Source organism: Salvelinus sp. IW2-2015, linkage group LG5 (genome assembly GCF_002910315.2).
Source record: "Salvelinus sp. IW2-2015 linkage group LG5, ASM291031v2, whole genome shotgun sequence".
Taxonomy (NCBI): Eukaryota; Metazoa; Chordata; class Actinopteri; order Salmoniformes; family Salmonidae; genus Salvelinus; species Salvelinus sp. IW2-2015.
The window spans coordinates 11,496,305-11,506,662 of record NC_036844.1 but is presented as its reverse complement, the minus strand read 5'-3'; the positions used below and the strand labels follow the sequence as shown (position 1 = coordinate 11,506,662).

The 10,358-nt window shown below is 45.2% G+C and overlaps 1 protein-coding gene across 4 annotated transcripts in view; it reads right to left on the bottom strand.

Moving 5' to 3' along the window:
- Window positions 1–862: 862 nt before the first annotated feature.
- LOC111963908 (adaptor related protein complex 3 subunit beta 1) overlaps window positions 863–10,358 on the bottom strand; it is a 57,837-nt gene continuing 48,341 nt past the window's right edge. For all 4 annotated transcript variants that reach the window (XM_070443552.1, XM_023987476.2, XM_023987477.2 and 1 more), the window contains exon 27: window positions 863–1,870. In XM_070443552.1, coding sequence (XP_070299653.1) covers window positions 1,717–1,870 — 154 coding nt within the window. In that variant the 3' untranslated portion in view covers window positions 863–1,716. The remainder of the gene's footprint in view (window positions 1,871–10,358) is intronic.

The following is a 10,358-nucleotide window of genomic DNA, read 5'->3' as shown; positions in this document are numbered from 1 at the left end:
TCAAAACAGGCAAAGCGTCAATACAGGACTAAGATCCACTCCGTCGGATGTGGCAGGGCTTGCAAACTACTACGAATTACTAAGGGAAACACAGCCGCAAGCTGCTCAGTGACGCAAGCCTACCAGAGGAGCTAAATGCCTTCTATGCTCACTTCAAAGCAAGCAACATTGAACCATGCATGTGAGCACCAGCTGTTCCGGACGACTGTGTGATCACGCTCTCAGTAGCCAATGTAAGATCTTTAAACAGGTTAACATTCAGACAGATTACCAGGATGCGTACTCAGAACATGCGTTGATCAGCTGGCAAGTGTCTTCACTGAGACTTTCAACCTGTCCCCAAGAACGGGCTCGGTACCGGTACTTATTGTATATAGTCTTGTTACTACCTGGTACCCCTGCACCGGTACTTCTTGTATATAGTCTCGTTACTACCTCGTACCCCTGCACATTGGCTCGGTACCGGTAATTCTTGTTTATAGTCTCGTTACTGTTATTTTATTGTGTTACTATTTCTTTTTTTATATTTAGCAAATTGTACTTTTTAACTCTGCATTGTTGGGAAAGGGCTCATAAGTACGCATTTCACGGTAAAGTCTACACCTGTTGTATTCGGTGCATGTGACAAATACAATATTATTTGACACTGCACACAAAGCCACGACACAGTAACACTGCATCCTAATCCAACCCACACAGACACACCGCTGCACAATCCCAAGACACAGCCAGTAACAATGCACTCCAATGCACCGCAACCCACACACACTATAAAGTAACCCTACACACGAACAGACTGCACCACAACTCTACACACCAACCCAAAGCACACGCACCGCCATCAAGAGACAACCACTGTTCGTTCACTTAACCATTTTTAATAAATTCAGTTCATTTCACCAATAGTGATACAGACCTCAATGATTGATGAACACATTTTTGGTTACCTAAAAAACATAACTTTCTTCATTTATAAAGGCACTTCACAGGTGTTGCTCCGTTGGAAACGATATAAGGGTTTGGAATGGATGAGGCACAGTAACAGTGGAATTTTTTATATTGTCACACCAGATAGGTGGGGTGAAATGTGTTTTACAGGGTCAGCCATAGTAGTACAGCGCCCTAGGAGCAAATTAGGGTTAAGAGCACATCAAATATTTTTCACCTTGTTGGCTTGGGGTATTCCAACCAGTGGCCTTTTGGTTAGTAGCCCAACGCTCTAAACGCTAGGCTACCTTCAGCTAAAAAGAAAAGCACTATCTTGTTTATATCAATGTCATACACTATATAGCATCACGGTAGTTCATTCGTCTTGGCTTTTGGCTCTTGAAACGCTTCAGGACGTTTCAAATTCCAATAACAGTATTTAAATAAGGCTATAAGGAATCTAGGAGTGCTTTTCTCTAAGCAATAAAAAAAAACCGTTTCTGGAGACGATCTGAGATCTCCTTGCCTGCATGTATGTAAGTGGGTATTTGTGTGACAGAGAATGCAAGAGAGGAAGAAAAATGAAAGATCGAGAGAGAAAGACATTTGGATGAATGAGTTGGAGATATTTTTCTCGGTGTGTTGGAGTACTGGGGCTAGGGAGGGGCGCTCTAGGCCTGGGCCAGGGCCCATTTCAGGTGTTGGAGTACTGGGGCTAGGGAGGGGCGCTCTAGGCCTGGGCCAGGGCCCATTTCAGGTGTTGGAGTACTGGGGCTAGGGAGGGGCACTCTAGGCCTGGGCCAGGGCCCATTTCAGGTCTCGGAGCAGCATGGGGCCCATGACACTCTTCTCTGTGTTGATGGTGATCAGGGCTGTAGAAGACTCCCTCAGCTCCACCGTCACCAGCACCACAGCTCCACTACTGGCCGTCTTACCAGCAAACCTACAGGGAACAGGAGATCGGAGACTGGGTTACAACACTGACTGGAATACAGGACTGACTGGATAAAGGGTTACAGGGTAGCACGACCAAATAGATATATGAGAGAGGGTTACAGAACAGGTAACATGACAGGGTAACAGGACAGACTAAATACATGAGAAATGGTTACAGGAATGAGTAGATACAGGGTAACATGACTGACTGGATACAAGAAAGAGAGAATTACTGAACACACATTTAGTCTTTAATCTGGGGCTAGTACTCCAAGTTCAGAGACCAAAGTAAAGGCTGAATAGCTGACCTATAACTAAACTGCATGAAATGAAAAATCAATGTGGGTGCCAGCTGCCTATGCACACCGAGCCCGTCATAAATCCTCAACTAAGAAACATTCCAAAAAACATGACAAATCCTGCAATTACACAGCATTAGTAAGAAGGTGTGTGAGTGAGTGGGAGAAGAGAGAGAGAGACAGGAGAGAGAGAGAGAGACAGTCTATTATCCAGCTAACTAAAAAGCCATTAGGGAGGAGACACACCATTCTGTCAATCAAACACATTCACCCCTTTTTCCCCCAGTGAGAGTGTGTGGAATCTGAGACCAGGGTGTGGGCCCCTGAGGAACAGCCCCCACCCCTCCTTCCCCCTGGGAGAATTCTCAGCAGCCCAGTTTCCTAGGACACCAGCCCCGCAGACAGGGGACCAAAATAGGGTGCACATGGTGCCCATTGAGGGTGCTAACAAGAGCCAAGCAGGGGCCCTGACCCGGGGTGACCCAGCCCCTATTTAGGGTGACAGGCCTGGGCTGAGCCCCCTCTCTCCTGTTCCCTCTGGTCCTCTGGAGCCCCACGTGGATGACAGGCTGACACCACCCAGCCATCTGCCTCCGTTTAGCACTACATCCCTGGGACAAAGACCCCCTGCGTGCCCCTGGTTAGGCCTCACAAATAACCGTTCTTAGGACTGACAACCAGCCCACAAAGACCCTCCTTCAGGCCTGATAATACCCCAGTAAAGAGCAGAGGAGAGAGGAGCCCCTCACAGCAGATCGAGCTGGAGCAGAGCCTGTAGGCAGGACCAGGGGTCACCAGCTGTCATCGTCTCCGGGTACAGATAAACGGCACGACCACCAATTAACACACACTGTGGCACGCACACACGCACACAGTAGTGTGTCTGGCTGTGCCTCTGGGGAGCGGCTAAATTACCATCAACAGAAGAGAGGGAGTTTATCAGGCAGCTCTCACAGTCCTCTCAGACTTAATTAAAATATTAGCCACTTCAACAGGATACACACTCCACTGAAAACACCACTAATCCCTCGCCCATCTTGCCCCTGGCCCTCTTGCCCTCGTCCCCCTCCCTCCCTCTCCACTCTTTTCTCTTATTGTTAAATATTAAGTATTAGCCAAAAAGTGTGATGTAAGTTCAGCAGTTGTATAGGCCTCAATATGTAATTTTGCCAAATGTGTTATTTATCACAGGACATCACATGTAATTGCACAAACGAGCGTTTTTAAAAGTCCTACCTAGCCACTGTGTTCTGTGCTTTAGCCTCTTTCAATGCCAGCAGCCTGAGGTGTGTGTGTGTGTGTGTGGTCCCTGTGGCTTTGTTAATGGGTTTAGGATATAAATCTATCATTAACACTAACACTGCCCCGAGGCTGCTCTTTGAGGCTGCTCTCTCTCTCTCTCTCTCTCTGGAGACACTGGTTGGAACACTGCAGCCCAGGGAAGACTGTGTTGGATTTGTCACTGGATGGTGTGTACTTCTAAGAGAGTTTGGTTTGTGTGTGTGTGTGTGTGTTCTCTGTACAGGTCAGTTTGGTAGTGGTGGACAATTACTTGATCCATTAGTTCTGTGCTGAAGGCCTCAGGGCAGGATGCTGCCTGGTTCTGATTTCACACTCACACACACACGACTAGAGGAGAAAAATCATAACGGGGCACACACAGTGGAGACCCGAGGAGCATCCATTTACAAACCAGACGTGACCCAACTCTTTACTTACACACACACAACCACAGAGAGAGCGATCAGCGGGGGTGATAGTGGTCTAAACCAGGTCATTGGTATGCCCGTGCTCTCTTCAGGCAGGCGTGTGTGGGTCTAAACACGGGATTAATTGCAGCGTATGAAAAGAAAATCATAACCCCTGGACTTAGAGGGGAGATTGGCATCGATCGCCAGGCTGCCGCTAAGCATCACTCTCCAATTATCTGTGTTTCTCCTCAGTGGAAAGAGCCTCACCCTGTTGCCATCTGCCTCCCCTGCACCTCCATTCTCCTCCGCCTGCAAAACACTAAGTGGGCTTCACCTTTACATTCAACCTTAGGCTGGGTCAGGAAGAACAAGGTTCAGTCTGCCTCCCACCACAACCAACTGGCTCTGAGATACTTAACAATTATGCCTGGTTGGATTTATATAGAGCTCTTGCAAGTGCTCAAAGCACTTTGCATTTTGTGGATATATTCAACCCCCCAAAAAACATATGGTGTTTTGACTGGTTAGTTAGTGGTCAAACAGAAATCTCCTATCTTAATCCTGTGGTCAGACAGACCGCGGCTGCCTGGTGGACTAAACTAGGCCCTGCCTGGTTAAAACCATTAACGGGGCAACGCGCTCCCAGCCACCCCACACTCTGTCCTGACTGAGCGGAGCTGGGGTTCACTGGCCACATGATCCGACGAGTGTCCAAGACCAAGTGTCCTTAAGCAGGGTGGTCAGTTCAGACCAGCTACAGCCAGACTCCTACTGTTATTAGAGAGCAGGACACTGCCAATAAGGTCACTGACTGACCACACCACGGGCCATTATGGACACACCACTAGATGGAGGGAGGGAGAGGAGGAGGGGAAAAAGAAAAGGGAGAGAAAGTAGTGTCCACTTCACAAGGACAGATGTGTTAACTAATGCAGAGCTAGGGTTGGGGAGAGAGAGAGTACTCACACATACATTTTTATTGGTTATGTTCATAAATAACCATTGCTACCACTGTTTTCAGGGGTTCACAGCAAAGCTGTGAATACCTATTGTTATTTTCTGCGGAATTTATTTTCTTTACACGGTCAAATAACTAATATGCCACAAAGAAAAGTAGAGGCCATAAGCAATTTGGTCAAAAAGAATGGCACCGATTGGCCTACAGGGGGAGCTGTTATAACAAGCCTCACTTAAACCCTCATATCCGTCACATCGTTTGACCTAGACTTAACTTTGTATGTAGGGGTCTTTCCTCATGCTGAACGAACTTGCCTCAAGGACCCATAAGGTCTGCCAGGATGGAGGAAAATCTATCTTGGACATTTTTGAAAACCTTTGGAAAAACGTCTCATGAACCATAAGTCCAAATAACACAAATTTGGTATGTAGGCCCGTGGTACGTCTCTTAACTTCGAGATAAGCTAAGGTATTGATTAACCAGGAAAACCGATTTCACATTTCCATTGAAATCCTTTGTAAATCCCCTCCACAATGTTCTATCAACTTGAAACTTTTTAAGGTCATCAATACATTATGATAAGTTTGGCAATGATACCTTTAAAAAAAATGAAGGAAACTATGAACAATTCACTGTTTAGACTATGTAACATTAATGCTTAAAATAATCATAAAACATTTCTCATTGACTGAAAGTCAGATTCACTCCAAATTTGGTATTTTGACTCAATGCATTCAAAGATGCATTCAATAAATCGCAAAACATTCAAAGATGGTCACACTATACCTGCAGATGCATATTAGCCATATGCTAAAATATACAAAAATCCTTATTCATGAACCATAGGTCCAAAATGACAGCAAAATTGTCTTAAACGTAGTTTGAGAAAAGCTAAGGGATTGGTCAAAAGATGGCTGAATTACTGACAAATAAAAAGATTTTTTTTACACGTCCAGTAAATTAATCCACTCCAGTGGCCTATCAACTTGAAATCACTATAATGAACCACACCGAATTTGGTATTGACGTAAGACAAGGAAACTATTAACGACTCATTCTTTGCATCTGTAACGCTAATGCTCAAAATAACCTTCTCCTCGTGAACCGCACGTCAGATTCACTCCAGATTTTGGATTTAGAGACTCATTTCATCAGTCTTTAAAAAGGGATACTTCGGGATTTTGGCAGTGAGGCCCTTTATCTACTTCCCCAGAGTCAGATGAACACCATCTCTCTGTGTCTAGTATAAAAAGGAAGTTCGAGGCGGTTTCGCGAGCCGATGCGAACTAGCATTAGCGCAATGACGACGTCTACGGGTATCTGCTAGCCTGCAGATGCCCATAGGCATGCTAGCCTGCAGATGCCCATAGGCATGCTAGCCAGCAGATGCCCATAGGCATGCTAGCCAGCAGATGCCCATAGGCATGCTAGCCAGCAGATGCCCATAGGCATGCTAAGCAGTTCAGATGCCCATAGGCATGCTAGCCAGCAGATGCCCATAGGCATGCTAGCCAGCAGATGCCCATAGGCATGCTAGCCAGCAGATGCCCATAGGCATGCTAGCTCAGCAGATGCCCATTAGGCATGCTAGCCAGCAGATGCCCATAGACATGCTAGCAGATACACTACATGACCAAAAGTATTGGGACACCTGCTTGTTGAACATCTCACTCCAAAATCATGGGCATTCAATCAAATGTATTAATAAGCCCTTTTAACATCAGCAGATGCCAAAGTTCTATACAGAAACCCAGCCATAAACCCCAAGCAATGCAGATGTAGAAGAACAGTGGCTAGGAAAAACTCCTTAGAAAGGCAGGAACCTAGGTAGAAACCTAGAGAGGAACCAGGCTCTGAGGGGTGGCCAGTCCTCTTCTGGCTGTGCCGGGTGGAGATAGCACATGGCCATTAAGGCCAGATTGTTCTTCAAGATGTTTAAAAGTTCATAGAAGACCAGCAGGGTCATTCAGAGGTCAAGACAGGAGGTGCGAAAGAGAGAGTCAAAAACAGCAGGTCAGGGACAAGGTAGCATGTCCGATGAACAGGTCAGGGTTCCAGTAAATATGAAGTTGGTCACCCCTTTGTCACTATAATAGCATCCACTCTTCTGGGAAGACTTTCCACTAGCTATTGGAAAATTGCTGCAGGGACATGCTTCCATTCAGCCACAAGAGCATTAGTGAGGTTGGGCACTGATGTAGGAAAATTAGGCCTGGCTCACAGTCAGCATTCCAATTCATCCCAAAGTTGTTTGATGGGGTTGAGGTCAGGGCTCTTCGCAGGCCAGTCAAGTTCTTCCACACTGTTTGGATCTCTCTTTGTGCACGGGGGCATTGTCATGCTGAAACAGGAAAGGGCCTTCCCCAAACTGTTGCCACAAAGTTGGAAGCACAGAATCGTTTAGAATGTCATTGTATGCTGTATTGTTAAGATTTCCCTTCACTGGAACTAAGGGGCCTAACCCAAACCATTAAAAACAGCCCCAGACCATTATTCCTCCACCAAACGTTACAGTTGGCACTATGTATTGGGGCAGGTAGCTTTATCCTGGCATCTGCCAAACCCAGATTTGTCCATCAGATGGTGTAGCGTGATTAATCACGCCAGAGAACGTGTTTCCACTGCTCCAATGGCGTCGAGCTTTACACCACTCCAGCCGACGCTTGGCATTGTGCCTGGTGATCTTAGGCTTGTGTGCGTGCGGCTGCTCGGCCATGGAAACCCATTTCATAAAGCTCCCGACAAACAGTTCTTGTGCCGATTTTACTTCCAGAGGCAGTTTGGAACTTGGTAGTGAGTGTTGCAACTGAGGACAGACGATTTTTAACGCGCTACACGCTTCAGGCGTCCCGTTCTGTGAGCTTATCTGGCCTACCACTTCGCAGCTGAGCCGTTGTTGCTCCTAGACGTTTCCATTTCACAATAACAGCACTTACAGTTGACCAGGGCAGCTCAAGCAGAGCAGAAATTTGACAAACTGACTTGTTGGAAAGGTGGCATCCTATGATGGTGCCACGTTGAAAGTCACTGCGCTCTTCCGTTCGGCCATTCTATTACCAATTGTCTATGGAGATCGCATGGCTGTATGCTAAATTTTATACACCTGTCAGCAACGGGTGTGATTGAAATAAACGAATCCACTAATTTGAAGGGGTGTCCACATACTTTTGTCTATATAGTGTACCCATAGACTTCCAGTCATTGCGCTAACACTAGTTAGCAATTGCGCTAGTTACCAACTTCCTTCAAACTGCACGCATAGACATAAAACATGGTATCCATTCTCATTGACAAAATCCCATAGTATCCCTTAAATGGTTTAGATCATTTTTTTTGATGCGGCATTCAAATATGGCTGCACTGTACCTATAGATTTAGCATATAGACTCAATGAATTAGCCTCTAAAAGAACTTGAGAATCATTAGTTGCCGCATTTTAAAAAACGTCCACGCTACACCACGGCTATAAGAACTGAACCAACGGACATGGGGCCATGAAATTTGGTATGTAAACGTCCTTAGAAGCTGTGCGAATAGAAAAGTCTCCGCAACCTTAGATTGGCACCAGTGGCATAATATATTCACACCCTTTAAGAAATGAACCATAATGTGTGCTATTCTCACCTTGTTGCCTCTGGACAAATTGCCTTGAGAAATTCTGGAGAATCCCAATTGCCTTAACTAAAGGGTGTGGTGTATACACTTACCTGTTGTGCATTTCAATTTGCACATCACAATCAATACAATTCCTAAACCTTACCCAATTCACGGTAACACAGGTAACTAACTACATGACGGACACGCTCAAATGCACAAACAGTCAAGAACAAAACTGTTAAAAGAATTCTAAATTCACAAATCATATTCAAAACATATTTGGTACGTAGATCTCTAATGAGTTTATTTTATTAAAGTCCCATAATTCAAAGATGACCGCAATACAGTGGCTTTGTAAAGTATTCAGACCCCTTCACTTTTTCCACTGTTACAGCCTTATTCTAAAATGGATTAAATAGTCCCCCCCCAATCAATCTACACACAATACCTCATAATGACAATGCAAAAACAAGTTTTAGACATTTTTGCAAATGTTAAATATTTAAAATAAAAAACCTGATAACATTTACGTAAGTATTCAGACCCTTTACTCAGTAGTTTGTTGAAGCACCTTTGGCAGCGATTACAGCCTTGAGTCTTCTTGGGTATGACTCTACAAGCTTGGCACACCTGTATTTGGAGAGTTTCTCCCATTCTTCTCTGCAGATCCTCTCGAGCTCTGTCAGGTTGGATGGAGAGCGTCGCTGCACAGCTTTTTTCAGGTCTCTCCAAAGATGTTCAATCGGGTTCAAGTCCGGGTTCTGGCTGGGCCACTAAAGGACATTGAGGCTTGTCCCGATGCCACTCCTGCGTTGTCTTGCCTGTGTGCTTAGGGTCGATGTTCTGTTGGAAGGTGAACCTTCGATCCAGTCTGAGATTTTGGGTTCTCTATCTTTGGGATCTCTCTACTTTGCTCCATTCAGCTTTTCCTCAATCCTGATTAGTGTCCCAGTCCCTGCTACTGAAAAACATCCCCACAGCATGATGCTGCCACCACCATGCTTCACCGTACTGAACCTGGTGCCAGGTTTCCTCCAGACGTGAAGCTTGGCATTCAGGCCAAAGAGTTCAATCTTGGTTTGATCAGACCAATCTTGTTTCTCATGGTCTGAGTCCTTTTGGTGCCTTTTGGCAAACTTCAAGCGGGCCGTCATGTGCCTTTTACTGAGGAGTGGCTTCGGATTAACCACTACCATAAAGGCCTGATTGGTGGAGTGCTCCAGAGATGGTTGTCCTTCTGGAAGGTTCTCCCATCTCCACAGAGGAACTATGGAGCTCTGTCAGTGACCATCGGGTTCTTGGTCACCTCCCTGACCAAGGCCCTTCTCCCCCGATTTCTCAGTTTGTCCGGGAAGCCAGCTCTAGGAAGAGTCTTTGTGGTTCCAAACCGCTTCCAATTAAGAATGATGGAGGCCACTATGTTCTTGGGGACCTTCAATGCTGCAGAAATGTTTTGGTACCCTTCCCCAGATCCGTGCCGACACAATCTTGTCTCGGAGCTCTACAGATAATTCCTTCGACCTCATGACTTGGTTTTTGCTCTGACAACTTTGGGACCTTATATAGACAGGTGTGCGCCTTTCCAAATCATGTCCAATCAATTGAATTTACCACAGGTGGACTACAAACAAGTTGTAGAAACATCAAAGGTCATCAACGGAAACAGGATGCACCTGAGCTCAATTCCAAGTCTCATAGCAAAGGGTCTGAATACCTATGTAAATAAGGTATTTCAGTATTTTTTAAATTATTATTAATACATTTGCAAAAATGTTTTACTCAATTTTAGAATAAGGCTGTAAAGTAACAATTTGGAAAACGGTAAGGAGTCTGAATATTTTCCGAATGCACTGTATACCAATACACTAACATTGAAAATATTTCACAAATCTTAACCTAACCCATTTACCCCAGAATTGGTATATAAACTCAATACTTTAAGAATGATTA